The sequence below is a fragment of the Scleropages formosus genome, chromosome 20 (assembly GCF_900964775.1).
Source record: "Scleropages formosus chromosome 20, fSclFor1.1, whole genome shotgun sequence".
NCBI lineage: Eukaryota > Metazoa > Chordata > Actinopteri > Osteoglossiformes > Osteoglossidae > Scleropages > Scleropages formosus.
The window spans coordinates 203,505-225,543 of NC_041825.1; the positions used below are offsets into that span (position 1 = coordinate 203,505).

Consider the following 22,039-nt stretch of genomic DNA (forward strand, 5'->3'; position numbering starts at 1 on the left):
TGAAACACGTCGCTACAAAGTCCTGTCCATCACGGACCGCGACTCTGACCCGGCCTCGTACAGCAGCAGCCAGGTCACTCGGTTGGAGAAGCACAAGTTTAAGCAGCACTGCAGGCCGCGGCTCCATCAGTTGCGCTTCAACACAACTTCATCGTTTCCGTCCTCGTCGTGCGGCTTCTTCTTTTCATCAGCAGCAAAGTTTCTTTCTGCCTCTCCGTCCGTCCTTGTGTACAACACTCGTGTGGCCTTTCTTCAGTTCCACGGTTGCGTGCAGTGTCACCAGTTTACCAGCAGGAGGTGCAGTATTGAGCGAACGCTTTTCTATACCACCATGTTTATTGGTAACACACACACACACACACACACACACGTTCTCCTTAGAGTCACCGGAGAGGCAGAGAAAGAGACAGACACAGCACTGGCTGGCAGAGCTCACAGCAGCTGCTGCTCCCACAATGCCACTTTTCACCTGTACTCTTACTAGTCACTAGTCACTCAGGTCCGTAGTGACAACCACAGCTGAAAACAAAATAATTCCCTTACGGAAGAAAGAAACAGTTTGAAAAAGCTCCAGAATTTAAAAATGGAGCCAATATTCAACATGAGATGTCTAAAACCAAACTCAACAGTTAAAAAACTGACAATATGTATTATATATGTAAGGAACTGTATTAACAAGAACAAACTGTTGATTACAAGTCATAAGAAAAAAACACAAATTACATATACAGAAAAATTATTTTTCAATATTCAGTGGCAATTTTGATCATGAAAACATGTTGCTTCATTTTGTACAGTGACTCAAGACACAACTGAATTAGTATTTATAAAGGAACAGGGTGCAGAGGCTGCAGGTGTGTCTGTATATGTAAGGGAGGAGGCCCTGTACATTCTCCTTCAGCTTACAGTAAGTACAAAAATGCTCCAAACAGAACAACGGTGAGCATTTTAAGGCTCTGTTAAGGGCGCCTCGACATTTCCTCCCTCCTTCTGACTTGCTTTAGTCTCGGTGACGCCGGACCTGGACGCTCATCTAGTTGCCTGCGCTACAGCACTGGCCGCTGCGGTGCTCAGGGGTCGCGTCCTGCAGGTCCACCGCACCATGGGCTCGGCCTCCCGGCCCTGCTCCCCCCTGCGGCTCGCTCTTCGGCAGTTTCTTAGCTGCAGAGAGGCAGACGCACAAGAGAAGGTAATCGTTAAAGGAAATCTAATTCTTTTGTCACGTGAGAAATACTCTGAAGGTTCTATTAAGAACAGTAAGTACGCAAAGGACTGAAGCCACAGACCCGTTCAATGATAAGAAAGATGCTTCTCGAGTGCCAGCATAATGTTTCTGGAGCGAAAGCGCATACACACACTCCAGACATACATTCCGCAATTATATTTTGAAAAATGATAACGGGGAGTACACCTGTGCAATGCAAGGACAATCACCTTTAAAAAATGTAAGCATGGTTCAAAAACTGCAGTAGTTTTTTGTCTCGTTTACTTTTATTAAAAAATTGTTTGTCCAGGCACCAAATTTTCAAACAGCGCCATAGAGAATTAGACTTAAGAAATAATAATGTGCTGTGTACAGTTTACAACTTTAAATTTAAGCTGTAACTTCCATCCATACATCCATCTTCCTCTGCTTATCCGGGACCAGGTCGCAGGGGCAGTAGTCCAAGCAGAGCCCCCCAGACTTCCCTCTCCCCGCACACCTCCTCCAGCTCCTCTGGGGGAACCCCAAGGCATTCCCAGGCCAGCTGGGAGACATAGTCTCTCCAACGTGTCCTGGGTCTGCCCCGAGGCCTCCTTCCAGTGGGACATGCCCGGAACACCTCACCAGGGAGGCGTCCAGGAGGCATCCGGAACAGATGCCCGAGCCACCTCAACTGGCTCCTCTCGATGCGGAGGAGCAGCGGCTCTACTCCGAGCTCCTCCCGGGTGACTGAGCTCCTCACCCTATCCCTAAGGGTGCGCCCAGCCACTCTGCGGAGGAAACTCATTTCTGCCGCTTGTATCCGCGATCTCATTCTTTCGGTCATGATCCAGAGTTCATGACCATAGGTGAGGGTAGGAACGTAGATCGACCGGTAAATTGAAAGCTTCGCCTTACGACTCAGCTCCTTCTTCACCACAACAGACCGGTACAATGACCGCATTACTGTGGACGCCACACCGATCCGCCTGTCACCCTGCCGCTCCATTTTTCCCTTACTCGTGAACAAGACCCCGAGATACTTAAACTCCTCCACTTGAGGGAGCAACTCCCCACTAACCTGGAGGAGGCAATCCACCGTTTTCCGACTGAGAACCATGGCCTCGGATTTGGAGGTGCTGATTCTCATCCCCGCCGCTTCGCACTCGGCTGCAAACCTCTCCAGTGAACGCTGTAAGTCTTGATTCGATGAAGCCAACAGGACCACATCGTCCACAAAAAGCAGAGACGAGATCCTGTGGCCAGCAAAACAGACACCCTCCGTTCCCTGGCTGCGCCTAGAAATTCTGTCCATGAAGATAATGAACAGAATCGGTGACAAAGGGCAGCCCTGGCGGAGTCCAACATGCACCGGGAACAGGTCTGACTTACTGCCGGCAATGCGAACCAAGCTCCTGCTCCGGTCATACAGGGAACGAACAGCCTGTAGCAGTGAGCCCCGAACCCCATAATCCCGAAGTACCTCCCACAGGATGCCACGAGGGACACGGTCGAATGCCTTCTCCAGGTCCACAAAACACATATGGACTGGTTGGGTAAACTCCCATGAACCCTCCAACACCCTAGTGAGGGTATAGAGCTGGTCCAGTGTTCCACGGCCAGGATGAAAATCGCATTGCTCCTCCTGAATCCGAGGTTCGACTATCGAGGAGTCTCCTCTTCAGTACCCCGGCATAGACTTTCCCAGGGAAGCTAAGGAGTGTGATCCCCCTATAGTTGGAACACAATCTCCGGTCCCCCTTCTTAAAAAGAGGGACCACCACCCCGGTCTGCCAGTCCAAAGGCACCGTTCCCGAGCTCCACGCGATGCTGCAGAGGCGTGTCAGCCAAGACAGCCCCACAACATCCAGAGACTTGAGAAACTCGGGGCAGATCTCATCCACCCCCGGAGCCTTGCCACCAAGGAGTTTTTTGACTACCTCAGCAACTTCAGCCAGGGTAATGGACGAGTCCCCCTCCGAGTCCCCAGCCTCAGCTTCCTCTACGGAAGGTGTGTTGGAGGGATTGAGGAGATCCTCAAAGTACTCCTTCCACCACCCGAGGACATCCTCAGTTGAGGTCAGCAGCGCACCACTTCCACTGTAAATAGTATTGGCGGCACACTGCTTCCCCCTTCTGAGTCGCCGGACGGTTTGCCAGAATCTCTTTGAGGCCGACCGAAAGTCTTCCTCCATGGCCTCACCGAACTCCTCCCAGGCTCGAGTTTTTGCCACGGCGACTGCCAGAGCCGCGTTCCGCCTGGCCCGCTGGTACCCATCAGCTGCTTCAGGAGTCCCATGAGCCAGCCAGGCCCGATAGAACTCCTTCTTCAGCTTGACGGCATCCCTTACCTCCGGTGTCCACCACCGTGTTCGGGGATTGCCACCGCGACAGGCGCCGGAGACTTTATGGCCGCAGCTCCGAACCGCCGCCCCGACAATGGAGGTGTGGAACATAGTCCATTTGGACTCAATGTCCCAAGTCTCCCTCGGGACCTGGTTGAAGCTCTGTCGGAGGTGGAAGTTGAAGACCTCTCTGACAGGGGCCTCCGCCAAACGTTCCCAACAGACCCTCGCTATGTGTTTGGGCCTGCCAGGTCTGTCCAGCTTTTTCCCCTGCCATCGAATCCAACTCACCACCAGGTGGTGATCAGTTGACAGCTCAGCCCCTCTCTTCACCCGAGTGTCCAAGACATATGACAAAGATCAGAAGAAACGACTACAAAGTCGATCATCGACCTCCGACCTAGGGTGTCCTGGTGCCAAGTGCACTGATGGACACCCTTATGCATGAACATGGTGTTTGTTATGGACAAACCGTGACTAGCACAGAAATCCAATAACAACTCACCACTCGGGTTCAGATCAGGGAGGCCGTTCCTCCCAATCACGCCCCTCCAGGTGTCACTGTCGCTGCCCACGTGGGCGTTAAAGTCCCCCAGTAGAACAACACAGTCCCCAGTGGGAGCACTTTCCAGCACGCCCCCCAGGGACTCTAAAAAGGCCGGGTACTCTACACTGCCGCTAGGCGCATAAGCACAAACGACAGTGAGAGACCGTTCCCTAACCCGAAGGCACAAGGAGACGACCCTCTCGTTCACCGGGGTAGACTCCAACACATGGTGGCTGAACTGGGGGGCGATTAATAAGCCCACACCCGCCCGCCGCCTCTCACCCTGGGCAACGCCAGAATAGTGGAGAGTCCACCCTTGGTCGAAAAGAGTGGTTCCAGAACCCAAGCTGTGAGTGGAAGTGAGCCCGACTATATCTAGACGGTATCTCTCAACCTCCTGCACTCGCTCAGGCTCCTTCCCCGTCAGTGACGTGACATTCCAAGTCCCAAAAGCCAGAGTTGGCGCCCAAGGTTTGGGTCGGCCGGGCACTCGGCCCCGACCACCGCCCAAATCACAACGCACCGGCCCCTTACGGCCTCTCCGGCAGGTGGTGAGCCCACCGAAGAGCGGCTCCACGTCTTGGCTTCGGGCTGAGCCTGGCCAGGCCCCATGGGCATAGACCTGGCCACCAGGCGCTCGCATGCAAGCCCCCCCCCAGGCCTGGCTCCAGGGTGGGGCTCCGGTGACCCGATACCGGGCGGGGTAAACAAGAACCTTGATTTAATGGTCATCATAAGGGGGTTTTGAACCGCGCTTTGTCTCTTTTGTCACCCAGGACCTGTTTGCCATGGGAGACCCTACCAGGGGCATATAGCCCCAGGCAACATAGCTCCTGAGATCATTCAGGCACTCAAACCCCTCCACCACGTTAAGGTGGCGGTTTGAGGAGGGGAGCTGTAACTTTAAAAAGAAAAAAAAAAAACATGTAAACAAAGTCACTCTTCAGCCAATTTGCATGTTCTCAATTCATGAAAGGTTGCTTTAAAAAGAAAACAAACATCATCCACCCGAAGACAGTATAAACACCCTACATGCGCTTTCCAACATCCGGTACCAGAGGGCATCCCCTCGTAACGTTTACCTTGCGTCCATCAGTACTGAAGTACAACTATGGCTCTTGTCAATGTTGGCAGTGCTGTACATCGCACTTGACAGAGCCTCATCTCAGCAAGAGCACTTTGTGAGCTTTATGTAGCTCTTCCAGTAAGAGAACTGCCTTCTTGGGGTGCGTCATGAGAAACAGCACACAATTTTTCAGCAAGTCTCTCGTTCTTTATTTGGCCAGGAGATAATACAGCACAGCTGTATGAAATGAGCAAAGCAGCAAAGCCCATGTATGGCTCAAGTGCACCTTCAAGCAGCTTCTTGACAGATACTAAAACTTGGCAGGTAAACAAGCTATATTCTCCACCCTGTTGACGACTTGTTCTCTTGCTTTTGTTCCCAAGTTACGGTACACGTAGTAAGGCAGATGTCCACACGTCAAACTGCAAACATCATTTTGGGAGACAAACATCTCAGGAAGCGACTGGTACCTGAAAATTCTGTTAAAAACAGTTTCAACTTTCTCTCACTGAAGTGGTCAAAAGCACTGTCTCTCTGTCTTGGGTTACAATTACTGTTACATCTGTATGTAACCTGTGCAATCAAATACCATGATACAGTACATTTTATTACCTCTAAAATATACCATATGTTACAGATTTTATAACTAACAATTGACGTGTGGCTTATTAAGATCGCTTTACTGTAAGCAGCATTTTTTTTCTCAATCTTGTCCAAAGAGCCGTTTTCAATACCGCGGGAAAACAGAGTTGAATTGTACATCCTGAACTGAACTGGGCTCAACTAAACTCAGTGCTATACCCTTTATTGGACATCCTTTATTTTAACTACATCTTCATGTCGAGCTAACTGGTTGGTTTGGTAAGAAAAATATTTACTAACAGCCCTCACAAGAGCTATGGTGTCATGTCACGGTATGACGTGAACACTGTACTGTACCTATGGCCATAAAGATGTCGTTCACGTTCATGGCTGTCTTGGCCGAGGTCTCCATGAAGAGCAGGCTGTTGTCGTCTGCATACGCTTGTGCTTCCTGCAAAGAGTCCACCGAGTTAGACTAGAGCTCAACTCAACGCACCTGCAAATAGTAACATGTTGAACCTGAATACCAATATTAAATTGTTCTAAGTGGATGCCATCACCAAGAGTTCGAGAAGTGGAACCACGTGATACTGGAAGTCAGACCGGTGACCCATCCGAGGCCCAGAGACCACATCCCCACTGTGCAGTAAATGTTTACAGAAGGTTGTCGAAGCCATCATTCCTAAGACAGGTAACCTGAGGTGCTGCCCTGGAACACACCTGTAAGTCAACCTCTCTCTTGCTGGCAAGGTCAGCCTTGTTGCCGGCCAGGGTGATCACGATGTATGGGCTTCCTTGTCGCTGGAGCTCCTTCACCCAGTTCTTTGCTCGTGCAAATGAGTCCTGGGAAAACAGTTTGTGCTCTTAAAGTTTCCTCCAAAAACATGTGAGTGCCAAAGGACAACTTCCAGCTTCACTTGGGAAAGGGGAGTGGGGTTCCGCTACTATCCTTTCTGGTGCTGTACTACATTTGTACTACACTTGTACCACTGTTTTGCTGGCAGTAAAATCGCCACTTTCTCAAAGTGCTGTTGTGACAATCGTCCGTCACACAGCAGCAGCTTCACATTGAGCACAGGGTAACTAAGTGGTAAAAGTTGTGTCTAGGGCTTTACGGGCCAACCGGGGAAGATATACATGCTGCTAGTGCACACGTCTTACGCATGTGGATGTGTAGCGTTTCAGCATGTGATAAATCGCGTTTCCTTTCGGACATGGAGAGCTTGAACAAGTCACTGCTAACAGATACAAGGTGAGGGGTTACAGGTGTAACAGAGCCTGTCCCCTGCCTGAGTGGAGGCTGCGCGGTACATACCGCGTTAGTGATGTCGTACACCACGATGGCCGCCTGGGCCCCTCTGTAGTACATGGGTGCCAAGCTGTGGTATCGCTCCTGACCAGCCGTGTCCCAGATCTCAAACTTCACGGTTGTGTCGTCCAAACATACCGTCTGTGTAAGGAAGGCCGCTGGACGAGGGAACAATGGAAGAGCAGAAGTAAAATGCTGTACCCAGACAGGCACCTCCTTTCACTTCACTGAGCTGTTTGTGTCCCGTGGGAACATGATGCTAGCAGTGAGGGCATGCGCGCGCACGCACACACGTGCACATGAAGAGCATTCTCCTTGTTCTTTCTACGAGCACAAGGCAGCACCAAGCAGGATCTAATGCCTGTCTGCAGCCCCCATCTCTTAGGCTTAGGAGCTCAGGGGCTGAGTGGAAATTCACCTCTCAAATGGGGCATTTCCACAGAAGAGTGTAAACTGCTGAAAAGCAATCTCTCTCACACTCTCACACACACACACACACACACACACACACACACACACACACACACACACACACACAGCAGCCCAGAAGTGTGTGTGCAGACAACATGTACCCACACTCATGTACCAGGAAGTTGTGAAACTATGGCAATGTACCATGTGCACCAAGGAGGTGATACTGGAACAAGGGAACCGCAGAGTGTGGTGAGTCTCCTCTGGAACCTCAAGAAGCGCGCAGAGCTCGGAGCAGCTGCTTTTCACACCCGAGAAGAGCACTTCGGTAGCTGGAAGCTTTATGTGATCTAAGGGGGTCCGTGTGGGAAGTGCAAACCCCTGCCCATCTACCGGGGCTTTCCTGCGCACTTTACCATGTCTCTGTGGAACTGGGCTGAAGGCAAGGACCTTCCCTTCTCTGCTCTCCCTGAGAGCTCTCTCAAGGGTCACCAGAGATTACAGTCCTCCATGGAAGGCGAGCAGTGGAGCCTCCGCAGAGGAAGTGAAGCTTCTCAGGACAGATGGGAGGAGAAAAAGACACATGGACTGCTGCTCCTTTTTCAAACCTTTACTGATCTGTGACCGAAGGTCTTGACAGCCCACAGTACCTGTCCTCAGCCTCATCTGTCCCATGTGGTTGTGAAGGGGCAATAAGGACACCTGTGACTTACTGACTCTGAGCAAAAGCACTTCATCTCGTTAATCCCTCCAGTAACGTCCATGTGGCTTCCTGTAGCCGACATTCTTATTCTTCGCAGTGCCAGTCCATCGACCAGCACTTCCCCGTGTCTCTTGAGATTATTGTTTTTTGCTGTCATCTATTTGCTTTTGCATTCGTAAACCTCATGCTGCTCTCCTCTTGCTCACCAGTAGTACAACTAAAGATGCATCTCGTCAAACGTTCTTCTTTAAATCACTACAAGGAGACAAACTGTAGGTATGTACATCTCCTGCATGGGAACAGCCCAGCACTGACTAGGAGCAAACAAAAAATGGGAAACAGAGGCACAAGTGTGAAAACTTGCATCCAAATCGTTTTATTTCAACTGCTCCTGTGCAGTAAACACCACTGTCTACACAGGGATTCAGTGTAAACAGAGTCACAGAGAAGACAACAAGGTGGAATGAAAGAATAAAAAGATTCTGTTAAAACTTGTTCATTTTGTTGACCTTTTTCAGTCCCCCACATCCATCTGTCCCCGTTCAATAAACTGGCGTACGAGGTGACCGGTGAGACACGTTCAGAGCACAGCCCACTGTTCAGAGTCACACCTCTGATATCCAGGTATGAAAGATGTGAACATCTCAGGCCTCCTGACTGCTTCCAATCAGCGAAGGATTTGTTGCACTTGATCCGCACCAAAGGAACATCCCCCAGCAACATCTTCCGTACACCCCAGAGCACAGGATAGCGGGTCCATTCCGGGTCCACAAACCTCATGCAGACCTGGTTTGGAAATTCCCACGATACCTCAAATGTCTTTACAAGGACAAACATTTGCTCCACAAAATTTGAGTCAATATCGGCTAGAGGCTCTTCTCCAGCACCCTGGTACAGCCTTTCCCTGCGAGAGCCAAAGGCATCATCCCTCCGTACTTAGAACGTAACCCCAGGTCCCGAATTTCAGACAGGGAACCACAATTTCCCAGGACCTGGGCTGAGTTATTACATGCTACGTGTGTGTGTGTGTGTGTGTGTGTGTGTGTGTGTGGGGATACATCTGGCCTGTTTACCTGTTCCACTGAAGTGCATGACCACTGGGCAGATGGACACATTGGTAGAACAGCGCTACCCTGGTACACTGACTGATTCATGGACACGTTCATGATAGATCAGTGGACTCAAATGGGCACCCTAACACTCACCTCCGATGGTGCTCTCCTGGTACTCTTGGAACTGACCCTTGACGAAGCGCAGCACCAGGCTGGACTTGCCCACTGCCGACTCCCCCAGGAGCACCAGCTTGAACTGGCAGATCTTGTTACCCCCCGCAGGCCCGTTGGATCTAGCCTGTCCTCCCCGACCTGCCATGGAGCTGAGCAGAGGCTACCCTGGACAAAAAGCCTGACAGGGGATCAGGCCAGATGCGATCGGTGATGGGTAAACTTGGCACTGGAGGGCCAGGCTGGGCTTCTCCACGGGGAACAGGTGCTGCTCTGGGGAAGCTGGAAGTTACAATTAAATTGGAGCAGTTATAAGCCTCTGATGCATACAATATTTAATTGCTAAAATATCCTGGTAAGCACATGCAAATACAAGGAAACACATCCTCAGCTAACATGATTTCACAAAAACCAGGGAGACCCACACTGTTTCCAACAACACAATCCAAGGTCTGATCATTTGCTTTCACGTGGTACCAATGAAGTATTTGCGGTGCTACGTATGCGTGTGCTCATCTGCCGCTGTGTGTGTCGTACTTTATTAAATGGCTTTGACTCGCAAGACCTGTGTTCACTGCTGGAAGTTCATGCTGAGTGTGCAACACAATGGAGTGTGTGTCGGGTGCAAGAGTGGCCAGGCAAAGGCTAAACAAAGCAATGTTTCTTTGGCCAACAGGAAGACTGCATAGTATAGAGGGGACAGGCTGGAGACCACAATGCCCTCCCAGACATCCTCAGCTGTGCCAACCAAACACTAACAAGGAGCCGGCAAACGTGGTGATTCAGTCTTGGTCCTTTGTGTGTGTGCCTTTAGAAGGGATTCACTGAGCACCTTAAGGGTGTGGCGCTCACACCAGAAGCACTCAAATCATGCCGCCGTTTCAGCCCTAAGCCCTAGGCAAGAGACAACCATGAGGGAATATGACTGCATTTAAGAGCAGCCAAGTAGTAGCAAGAATTTTCTGGGGACAAGAGTCTAAAATGTGGTGGTAGCGTGACGGTGTGGGGATGCTTTGCTGTCTTGGGATCTGGGCGACTTGTCATAACTAAAGGAACCACGAGTTGTGCCCTGTCTCAGGAAATTCTTCAGGAAAATGGTCGGTCTCATAATTAATCTAAGGCAATCAGCAAGACAATGATCAGAAACACAAAAGAAAGTCCACACCAGAGTGGCTGAAAAGAAGGTAAATTAAAGTTCTGGAGTAACTCAGTCAAAGTCCAGACCTAAACCCATATCGATGCTGTGGCAGGAGCAGTTAGTTCATGCTCAAAAACCTACCAATATTTGTGTGACAGAGGAAGTCCGCCACAGTTAAAGGTCTGCAGGAAACTGACTTATTCCTTCCAAACAGCGAAGGTAACTGGGTGCACACACTCGGTCGCCTAAATTTGTGGTTTCTCATACATAAAATGCTAAACATGTACAAACACTCAAATCAACCTCTATTATTACATGTTTGTGAGTGTTTCTGAATTAAAACATTTTTTCAAGGAAGAGTGGGCTAAAATTTCTCCACAGTAATGTAAAGGCCAGGTACTGAATTATGGAAAGTGTTTAGTTGCAGTCATTGCAGCTAAAGGTGGTGCAACCACTTATTAAGTGTAAGGGGGCTTTTACTTTTTCCGCACACTGCCAGTTGGTAAGAATGAAAGAACTAAAAAGAAATGCATCAGTTATTCACTCCTAAATGAAAATATTTAGTGTGAAAAACTTTGAATAACACAGGAAACCAAAAGCGAAACTAAAACCGACAATTTGTACAAGGAAATTGCACCATGTGACCAGCTTTCAGTTATTTTTACTGTAAGGTGAACTTTGTTCAAGGTCATAAAGAGAAAATATTTATGAAGAAACATTCACTGCAGGCACTAACATCTACGAAGCACATGTTTTCTCAAGAACTACTGCTTCTAGAAAGGAACAAATGCTGGCCTGAAGATGAACTTTGTTTGGGTCACCATAACCGCAAGTTTAACAGTCCCGCTTTCTGAACCGGAACATTACAGCCCTGAATGTTTCGTCAGACACGCTCCCCTGAATCCATACTGAACATGACACAGATGTTTTGTGTTGTGGCAAAAGAGCGCTAATTGTGAAACATGGTGCCCTGAGATTGCGGGACAGGCTCTGGACCGTCGTGACCAGGACAGGGTTAATGAAAGTGAGCTAGTGGGTGCGCTCTAATATCACCAAATGCAAATGGTTGTACCTTGGAGTAGGACTTTGAGCACAGTCTCCTGTACGCTCCGAGGAACACGGACCCTGCATTGCTTTGCTATGCAAATTCCTTACCGTCGTGTGCTGGACCGAGACTTCCAGGAACCGCGGATTTTGAACTGGTACTACAAGTGGCCCTCCAAGAACATGGTATAAACAAAAAGCGACAATGTTTTCTCAATGCTCAATGGTGTAATCTTAGAGTAGTTTAAGCCTTATGAGAAAAAGCTTTTTCACTTAAGTTAAAAGGGAGCAATTTCCACAGTTTCATTTAGAAGAGGCAATAAGTTCGAGGAGTGATGTGGGGAAGTAAGGTGAGCTGAGCTGACTGACAACCAAGGACCAAGTGTGCAAACCGGTAAATGTGCTCATTCCTCGGACCATGTGATGGCTGATCGTGACAGTACAGACCATAAACTCCTTGTGCTTGAGAGCCTACAGCAGCAGAGAGTGAATAGCAGGGTTACTGACTGCTGACTGCTACTGGATAACAGCTCGATGTCGATAGTACTTGATATCGCCAATGACTAAGAGCTCGATGTTTATAATACTTGATATTGCCACTGGGTAACAGCTCGATGTTGAATAATACTCGATATCGCCACTTGATAATTGATGCCACTTTCCACAGTGGCATCCCATCTACTATTCTACCTGGGTGACAACTTTTACATAAAGCTCTGCATGCAGGAGAACAAGTTTCAGTTGAGAGAGATCAGCTGTGATCCCCTCCCTTACAGAAAGAGAGCTGCTCCTGCAGCAACGTCTGCGACTCTCAGGAATGCGCCGTGAAGTCCGGCAACGGCCGTTTCAGGGCACCTCGCTGGCCTGCGTCCGCCCAGCTGCTCTGACACTGAATGAGCATCCCTGCAGGAGGAGCTGCTGGATGTTCAGTGTAGTAAAGTAACAACCAATGAATACTGCTAGGACGCTGCACCATCACACGTCACCCACCCCTCCGTCTGCTGCCAGCTCCACTGAGCTCAAGGTGCCCGCAAGAGCTCTCCAAAGCACACAGCATCTCAGAGCATGGCATGTATGTCAGCAGCACGCACTGATCAAACGCTGATGCGCGGAAGGGCCGGAGGAGCCCGTATGGTCGTGCTCAGAACGGACTTTCCGCTCATCTGTACAGCATAAAGGTGACGCGCAACCCTCAGAGGCTGGTTTCTTGCACTCCTGCTGCACAGAGCACTTCAGCTGACTGAGGGTGTGATTTTTCTGTCAGACACATGGGGGGAGGGGAGGAAAAGGCCAGTTTTTGACATTACAAAACTGGGAGCGCTGATTGACTGAAGTCTGTCATTCCCTCAGCACATGGAAGCCAAAACCTGGTCCTGCAGATACATCCTGCATAATATCCGCAGGATCTGTCCCTACCTCACTACTGACTCCGCCCAACTACTTGTCCAGGCCATGGTGACTTCCCGTCTGGACTACTGCAACTCTGTCCTGTGTGGCCTTCCTGCTACTGCCATCAAACCTCTACAGCTTCTACAGAACGCTGCTGCTGCCCAAGTTGCGTTTGACTTGCCAAAGCGTTCACATGTATCTCCTGTACTCGTTTCTCTGCACTGGCTTCCTATAGCTGTCTCGATCAAATTCAAGACCCTGCTTATTGTCTACAAATGCATCATCAATAGAACTGCTCCCAGATATCTACAAGACTTGATAATCCGCTACACCCCAACCAGACCCCATCGCTCGTCTACTTCTGCCTGCTTGATGGTCCCGTGCATGAAAAGTACAAAGGTTCTCCGTTCTGGCTCCGCTGAGGTGGAATGACCTCCCTCTCTCACTCAGAACTGCTGAATCTCTGTCCACATTTAAAGAGTCTGAAAACTCACCTCTTCCAGACTCACTTTGCCCATCACCTCTTAAATTCATGTAAGGTGTAAATGTTCATGCACCATAACTTTAAGATTATGCGCAGAAAAACCTTAACAAAGCTACTCCTGTAATGTACGTAAACATTTGTGTATCTCCAAAAAAAAAAAATAGGAAGGTGATCAGGAGTTGCTGATATTCTGAGTTTTATGCAGCTACTCGGGTGATGAACATTGGGTCATATGGTGGAAAGAAACAAACTGTACTTAAAAATCACACCTCTGCATCTGTCTCTCTTTCTCCCCCTGTAATGCACAAATTGTATTTTCTATGAGATGTACATCGCACAGGGGCACGGTCGCGCAGCGGGCTTAGCCGGGTCCTGCTCTCTGATGAGCGTAGGGTTCAAGTCCCGCTTTGGGTGCCTTACGGCAGACTGGGGTCCCGTCCTGGGCGTCCCCTGTCCCTCCAGCCTTGCGCCGTGTTTGGCTCCAGTTCGTCGCGATCCCACTCGGGACAAGGAGTCTCAGCCAGTGTTTGTGTATGCGTGCATTGCTTTGCAGAAAAGTGTCTGCTAAATGAATAAATGTAAACAGACACCTTACAGGTCCCCGGTTGGCTGCTTCCTTAAATAGTACATGCCAAATACCAGTGTCTTACACCAGAGGTGATGGCAGAAGTCTTGGATAAACCACAACAGCCCAGAACACAAAACTTTGTGAGGATACACACTGGGACCTTGCAATACCAACACAAGCCATGCCCTTTTCCAAGTTACATTTTCTGTTTATTTTTTTAAAGGCACTTCCTTCAATACTTTATTCAAGAACTTGTTGCAGAGCAAACGTCATCAGCATTTCTGCACAAAGTCCTTATGTGACAGCAAAACACACCCAACCGAAGCAGGGACGCGAGAGTCCAGTCGGGCTTCCACAATAGATTAGTGTGAGCTGCTTTTGACGTGACGATGAGTGCTGTACAATCGCTGTTGGACTAAATCGGCAAACACTACAGTACGTGTTAGAACACAAAGCACTGTCAACCAATTCTGTACGCTGCTACCGGAACACAAACTGAGGGTCCTTCGAGAATCGCGTCACTTTTATCAAAGTGTCTGCTGAATGTTAAACTTTTGATTTGCGATTCCCTTCTTGTTACATTTTATTTAAAATGGCTAGCAGGAGGAAGTGTGAGCGTTCTCAGCTCCTGAAAAGAAGAAATAGAAGGCAATAGATTCATAAATGAAAGTAACAATAGTAGCGCAACACAAAAATACAATTATGATACTTTAATGTACTTATATTTTTCCACAAGTATTATTTTAATATGAATAACATCTAACCATTCAGCTGACACTTTTCTCCAAAGCAAATTAAGCTACTTACAACTATGTACCCATTTATACAATGGGTAATTTTACTAGGTCAATTTAGAGTAAGTACATTACTCAAGGGTACTACAGCTGGAGGTGGGATTCAAACCTGTGTCCCTGGGGTCCAAAGGCAGCAGTTCTAAGCACTACACTACCAGCTATCTACAAAAGAATTATGCATCAATATCACAGATGACGTGAAATTATTGAAAAAATATAACAAAGCCTTTTTACACAACATAATATTCATTCATGTTAAAGCTGTATATATCCTTAGAGTTTATATAATACAGAGGCAAGGAAAGAAAAGAAAGAACCTTTATTAATCCCAGCAGGAAATTCACTTTGGTTGCATCAACATACATATGATATATATGTACATACATACTGCACACACAAAGTAACAGGACATGTAAATAATTACCAAGATACATAAGTGAATGAATTGACAAATATGTTTAGATGCAAAAGGAGGACATGTGTGGATTGCTATGAGATGATGAGAGAAGTTCAGGTGCTACAAGGTGTGGTGGGACACAGGGCTCATTGACCGACCACACCACACACACCCCTCCGCACCCACCTCCACCCCACCACAGGCAGTGTGAGGACTGACTGTAGAGCCTGATAGCTGCTGATAGAAATGACCCCCTGTAGCTCTTTGGAACGGCACAAATGCAGCAGCCTGATGCTGAAACTGTTACTGTGTTTCACCCCAGGTCTGAGTGAGCCTTCCTCATTAATAATCTCCTGTGCTGATGCTACTCAGAAAGTAAAGATGACTCTGCTCTTTCTTGCACAGGGTCTCTGTTTTGCATGTCCATTCGAGCCTGTTGTCCAGGTGCTCCCTCAGGTACTTGTATATCCCAACTACCTCAACCTCCATTCCTTCAATCCTCACAGGGCATACTAAACCCTTGGGCCTCCTGAAGTCCACCACCACCTGGTTTAGCTCATCAGCCCAGTAACATTCACCTTCCACAGAGCCTGCACTGGTCTGTCTGTAGCCAGTGATGGACTTCAGGCTCTTTCAGACCTCTCACACATCACTTCTCCTCAGAATCTGCGCCGGTTTCGTCCTATAGGTGTCCTTTGCCTCCCAAATTCTTGTCCATAGTTCCTTCTGCACCCACATAATTCATTTCACATTTACATTTATTCACTTAGCAGACGCTTTTCTCCAAAGCGACTTACAGTGGATACCATGTAGTGTTACTAGCTAGATACACTACTTACAATGGGTCACTCATCCATTCATCATTCCTGTCACAACTGCCCAAAAAGGCTTTTTTTCTGATTCAGTTCAGTTTTACAGAGCACTCTTCTCTTGCAGTGACACAGAGTGCTTCAAGAACATTAAAAAGAACCTTCAGGTTACATGAGACTCAGGATTTGTTGTTAGGAAAGCAGTGATTAGTTCAATGCAGAAGGTGATGTATCCTGTCACACAGTCCACCAGTCTGTTAACATCCTCCACATGTGGGTCAGAGAGAGCATTCTGGTTACTGGTCCTTAGGTACCCTTAACCTTGCTCTCACTAGTGTTGTACGTCACAAACTGAGCGTGGGCAGAGATGAGGATGGAGTGACAGAAAACAGCATTAAATTCTCCAGAACTGGAATCAATACAATGGAGTGGTGGGTCTGAAGTCTTGATACGGTTGTGTGGATGACACCACGTGCTGCTTCTGCGTTGGCTGAGGGCAGTGTGCGAACAGCAAACAGTATTGCGGCAGAAAACTCACGTAGGAGATAGCATGGGCATATACTAACAGCAAGCAGCACAATGCCGAGGCTCCAGATTGATTCCTTCGCCGTAATGTGGCCAGGGTTTTACCATCTATTGTTCACAAACGTGGTGAGCCTGCCACCTTTCCTCTTTCTGCTGCCCCGTGTGTCCCTGTCATCCGGTAGGGTCTGGAACAGAGGCTTCATGTATGGGACACATTCATGTAACCATATCTCCATAAAGCAAATTACATTGCACTCATGGTACTCCTCTGTGCCCTCCTGAAAGCTGCCAGTTCTTCCATCTTGTTAGCGAGTCACAACACTTAATTCCTCTCAACTGGCAGCAGTATATCAGCTATTCCAACAATATAAACCATAAAAGCACTTGCTCCAGATGGGCTGTAAAGGTTTCAGGACAACTAATGGAGGAAGACTATCAGAGTGGATTCCAGTAATGTTTCGGATGGTACAGGAAAGCAGGTCACGATCAGGTCATGACAGGAAAGCAGAACTCAAGACGAAGCCAAGCTACTACCAAGGTGTTGCAAAGACCATGTTCTACAGCTTGTTGGAGCTACAGGTTCAAAAACAGGCTCAGGTACATAACGTGCATGGCAGCTGGACAATAATCACTAACAAGCAACCTCCAAATACAGACTTGAGATCAGTTAATCAGATGAAGCCTAATTCAACATTTCATGTGTCATAAAATGTTCTGCAATGTCTCATTAAAAAATTATCTGACAAATCTTTGTGCCCAACACAATGCCTTCACATTTTGATGAAGTCATAATTGAGCAAGCATCCAAACTAGTATGCTGCTTGTTTCCTTGTGTCTTTTATTTTCCATCTGCACAGATGACAAGGGGGTAAAGTTTGTCAATGGAATGGTGAAATGCTGAAATCGGAGTGCAGTCCAATAAACAAGGCATGTGAAAAAGATAATCAAGAGAATCCCCATCCTTGCCATCAATTATCCGACATCTTTCCACATTTTTCCAAGTCAATGCTATGTTCTGATGAGAGAGGGATCAAATATGATCCTCAAGAAGCAAAGCAGACTGGACAACAATTCTGGGACTGCTTATTAGCACCTGCAGACAACTCTAGGTACATTACGAGTACGTTAAAATCAGACACTAACTGGAAAGTCCCATAGAAATACATCCACAGAGTATGATATTTTTCACATAGTAATAATCACCTTAGAGCTGTGACACAAAAGTCCCATCTTCTATATGGCCCAAATGACTGGACATACTTTACAAAGCTGTATAAAAGTTAACAAGCACACTGAAGACTATCATTTCCTCCTCGCTTGCACAACTAGAAAATGACCTGAACAACACAAGCTCATTCCACTGAACAGGCTTCGTTGTCGAGTTTGCAAGAATTCTTTTGCTACACAGAAGGCTCAAAATGAAACAAAGTAATAGATTTATTCATAACTTGAATGGTCAGAAGACCAGTGGTTTCCAGCAGGATACAGGGTACCAACTGCTGCTGGGTGGAGAGACTACGCAAACGCCAAGCCTCCTCTGTCCGGGACACGAGATGTAAACGCAGGCCACAGCACTGTAGGCAAGAGTAGAGTCGTCGTAATTCAAATGGTACACAGCAACACTTAATTACTCCAGGACTAATGATGCTTAACATGTAAAACCTGAACATTAAGGAGACATTAAATTTTATTCAAGGAAAAGAATGACAGTTCTTAAAAATGTATTACTCAAGATATATACATTTACCTATATACAACAAAATAAATGCACGCTACTCATTAGTTCTGCAACTGTTTAAAGTCTAAGTATATGATCATTATAGTAAATGTTAGAGTGAAATAATGGATGCTCAGGTATTAATCTGAAGATAATTTATGTAATTCTTTTTTTCTATTGCAGGTATTCCTTAAATAAAACAAAATTTCTCAACCTAATTAAGAAATGAGTTCTCAGCTGATGCTTTTGTCATTTGTGTTGTGCGGCAAACTAAATAAACAGCTCAAACAAGCAAAATCAAGAGGTCAACTACAATAAGACAGAGGATACTGCAGCATTTGTTTGAAACCAGTGCTAGGAATTCTGATCAAGATTGCTATTCTTGCAATACTTCTTAATTCATTCAAGCATTATCTATTATTGGATGTCTGCCACAGAGTCACGGTGCTCCAGATGTATAGGATGCAATGGTACACCTTGGATGGCACACCAGTCCATCACAGGGTAATCAAACACATGCTCATACACTCTGGTTTTCATGTAACAACCGGTCTCCAGTGAACAAGGAAAAAAGATCCCAAGATGCACTTAATTTTTAAACATATGGCTCCTGCATGTTGACTTATTTGTGGTTAAATGAACAATGACAGTAATTTTGTGTGGACTACATGAGTGTCAGTAATACCCTTACACATAAAATGACATAACTGAAAGAGAATGCATATTCTCTTCCATGCCACTGTGCACAAGTCTTAAATTCTGATACGAACCTGTGTTTGTAACACTAAACTTTATGGTCTAAACTACAAAAATTCTGCTCAGCTAGTTTACCAGTCCCCTATAACACCTCTTAAAATAGAATGCATAAGCATAAAAGAAATAGAACACATAACCACACACTTTCAATTTCACAGTTTAGCTAAAACATTCCGCACTGACATCATAAAATAATTTCCCAACTATTCTCCAAAGCCTGTGGTCAGGATGTGGTTACGAGTAATTCCAAGTATAAAAGGCCCAATGCTAGAAGCTGTATGCCCCCTAACCATAGCCTGCATGTAATAATCTGTCTGCAGAGTCTGAAAGGATTAAAATAGCCTGAACAGAAAATTATGACTACCACCCAAACACCAAGTAAAGATGATTATGTCCAAGGGTTAAAGAATCACAAAAATGACACACAACTGCAGAACAAACACATTCCAGCCTCCATGTTATTCACAGAAGTTTTCCAATGAATTTGAATACATTTTACCTTAAGAGAACCAAGGAGGAAGCTGAAGGGCAGCAAACATTCTGGACTTGCATCTGAGGGTACAAACCACGCTACCTTCTTCCCAGTATAGCAAGGCTTCACTAGACCTAAGCATGACAGAAATTGTTTTACTAAATGTTAGGGGACAACACAGCATTGCCAGCACATATACATACAGGCTGTAAACTCTCCAAAACCGGCCTGAAAGTATCAAGACAAATCTATTTTCTACTGAGAGAAGAGATTTAGTGAAATCAGTTCGCAAGGCTGAAAACGTGCATTTTTAGCCAAAAATATGATTCACTTCGCATATGAAAAGTTTAAAATCCATTTGCAATTCCAAAGCTCAAACTCTACTGAAGTTTGCAAGGTGTGTAACTCTGCAGGCTACAACTATGCAGTGCAAGCGTGTAAGGTGGAAAGCAAGGAAGGGCCTCATCTGGTCCGGAATGAGGTACCGTGTAACTGAGGATGTCAGAGAAATAAGTGAGTTCCGCCACAACAAAAACAAGAGAAAAAGATGAAGTCTGTGTTGAACTGGTGAACGGGGAGCAACTCACCCTCAGCGACAACAGCGACGGTGACAGGGACACCATCAACGATCAATACACACAGACTGTCTGTACTGAAAGCCAGTGCACGTGAGCGCAGACTAGTGACCAGTAATGAACGTCATCACTGAACAGGAGCAGGTGACCAGTATGAAAACAATTAAAAATGATTAAAAGCTAGCGACCAAGCACACATCAATGAGCACAAGTGAGCAGTAGTGAACGCTTACAAAGTGACACTAGTAGTGATAATTACAAATACTAGGGAGCGAAGATAGACACACAGACAGACAGTCACAGTGTTCATTGATTCTGAACGTTTACTGAACCCCGCCGGGAAATAAGCGCTTAGGCTCTCGGTCCGAGGACCCCGCCGCGCGCCGGGCGTTTCCTGGACCTGGACCTGGACCTGCACCTCGACTCGAGCCCACCTTCCGAAGCGAAGGCTTCCCAGCCGGCTGCTGCTCTGTCACTAGGAAACACTGTCACCCCATCATCATTTTCCCACAGTCTCGCCAGTGGTTAACTCTTTCTTAACTTAATTACATTTTTACGGCAAAATCCATATGTTCTGTATATTATACTACACGATTTCCCGCTCAAACACACACACACAGTAACGCGACAGGTCGTTACAATAACTGTCAATTATGATCAATAATAGTACCATAAGTTACGGTTAGTGAGCAATAATAAACATTAATAAACACTAGTGACCAGTGTGATGAACATTAACAGCGACTAGTGAACAATGTGAACATGACAACTAGTAGTAGTAATAACTTAACTGAACGACAGAATATTATTAATTATAAATCAGACAACAAGCGGTCTGAAGCGATTTACGTCGACTTTCTTATTATACACCTGGAGCGCACTGAGATTGGACAAACACAGTGTTACTGCTTACCGTGCTACGCTGGAAAATAATATGTGTTATTTCCAGAGAACATGAAGCCGGATTCGCACACCGACTGTTTTAATATTTTGTTATTAAAACACTTTTCACGGCTCTCCGCAACCACTCAGAACTAGCCAGGGCCCCGACTTCCGCCCGGTTAAGTCCACTTCCTGGACCGCCCATTTGGTAAGAGCCTGTCATCATGATTGACGGCCCGAAGGACCAATGGGATCACACTCGCCTCCCCATTTGTTGATAGGCGAACGGCTGCAAATGGACTTGGTCGCGTGGCCATCGGAGAGAGAAGTCCGCGCGAGGGCGACGTTATTCGTTCGCTCAGCTGTCGTTGTTTTCCAGGAGCTTCTTTGCCCTGTTTCCCTCACTGCAGTACATGATTTAACTTAAAATGTTATTTTAATAACATGTACCTTTTTTTCCAAATTTAATTTAATTTCTTAAATGAGTTATTACAGCTAGAGATGAGGTTTTTATGGGACCATCAGCAAACCAGTGATGTTCTTGTGGTGACATTAAGCTTCTCCTGATTCTGACCCGGTGAGCAAAGTGACAGGCTGAATTGGGACAGAGTTGTGGAACCCGGGTCGAGCCGTAGGCCGAGAACCACCCGACGGGTACGGCGAATCGTAGCCTTATTTCGTGCTGCGCGGATCCCTCGTCCTGAACGAAGGACAGTGGACAGAGGTGTCAGTCCATCGAGCGAGAGCGGTGGACAGCACTAGTGGACGCAGTGCGGCCATGTGAGGCGCCGTCGGAACACTTGAGTTTGTCGCGAATGGGGGGTACCTGGCCGTCGCCGGGAGGCGAAACACTCCTGCTAAAGGTTCGAGCACGAAGGACCTCGAGCAGCTGGACGCGCAGCGGCAGAAAAGCGTTCCTGCGTTTCCCGGGAAACGTCGAGCTTCTCGGCCTTCTCCCCACTTTCACGGTGGCAGGTAAACTCCGCTCAGGGACCCGAGCGCAGCCGAGCATCCGTCGTTCACGGTGGTCCGGAGCCTGTCCCAGGGACACAGGTAGAGCCTGGACGGGACATCAGTCCATGGCAAGCGCGCACACGCACACGCACACGTACACGTACAC

General features: G+C 47.2%; 1 protein-coding gene across 3 annotated transcripts; it reads right to left on the reverse strand.

Moving 5' to 3' along the window:
* Positions 1-756: 756 nt before the first annotated feature.
* On the reverse strand, positions 757-21,108 carry LOC108919841 (ras-related protein Rab-5C-like). 3 transcript variants are annotated; one of them, XM_018728148.2, is made up of 8 exons: positions 20,951-21,108; positions 20,472-20,522; positions 19,490-19,596; positions 9,352-9,651; positions 7,039-7,190; positions 6,444-6,566; positions 6,081-6,174; positions 757-1,161 (listed from the first exon to the last, which is right to left on the reverse strand). In XM_018728148.2, exons 4-8 carry the CDS (start codon positions 9,515-9,517, stop codon positions 1,034-1,036), a joined length of 663 nt encoding a protein of 220 aa, XP_018583664.1. In that variant the 5' UTR covers positions 9,518-9,651; positions 19,490-19,596; positions 20,472-20,522; positions 20,951-21,108; the 3' UTR covers positions 757-1,033. The 3 variants fall into 3 exon arrangements, with proteins under 3 accessions (XP_018583664.1, XP_018583659.1, XP_018583650.1); XM_018728143.2 differs by having other exon boundaries at positions 20,050-20,522; XM_018728134.2 differs by lacking the exons at positions 19,490-19,596; positions 20,472-20,522.
* Positions 21,109-22,039: the final 931 nt, after the last annotated feature.

Bases quoted from the DNA above. Each gene is read 5' to 3' on its own strand.
- LOC108919841 (XM_018728134.2), bottom strand. From the start codon at position 9,517: ATGGCAGGTCGGGGAGGACAGGCTAGATCCAACGGGCCTGCGGGGGGT. The intron at 7,191-9,351 runs GTGAGTGTTAGG...TCCCTCGTCCAG, and splicing joins CCAGGAGAGCACCATCGGAG to CGGCCTTCCTTACACAGACG. The intron at 6,567-7,038 runs GTATGTACCGCG...CTGTTTTCCCAG, and splicing joins TGTACGACATCACTAACGCG to GACTCATTTGCACGAGCAAA.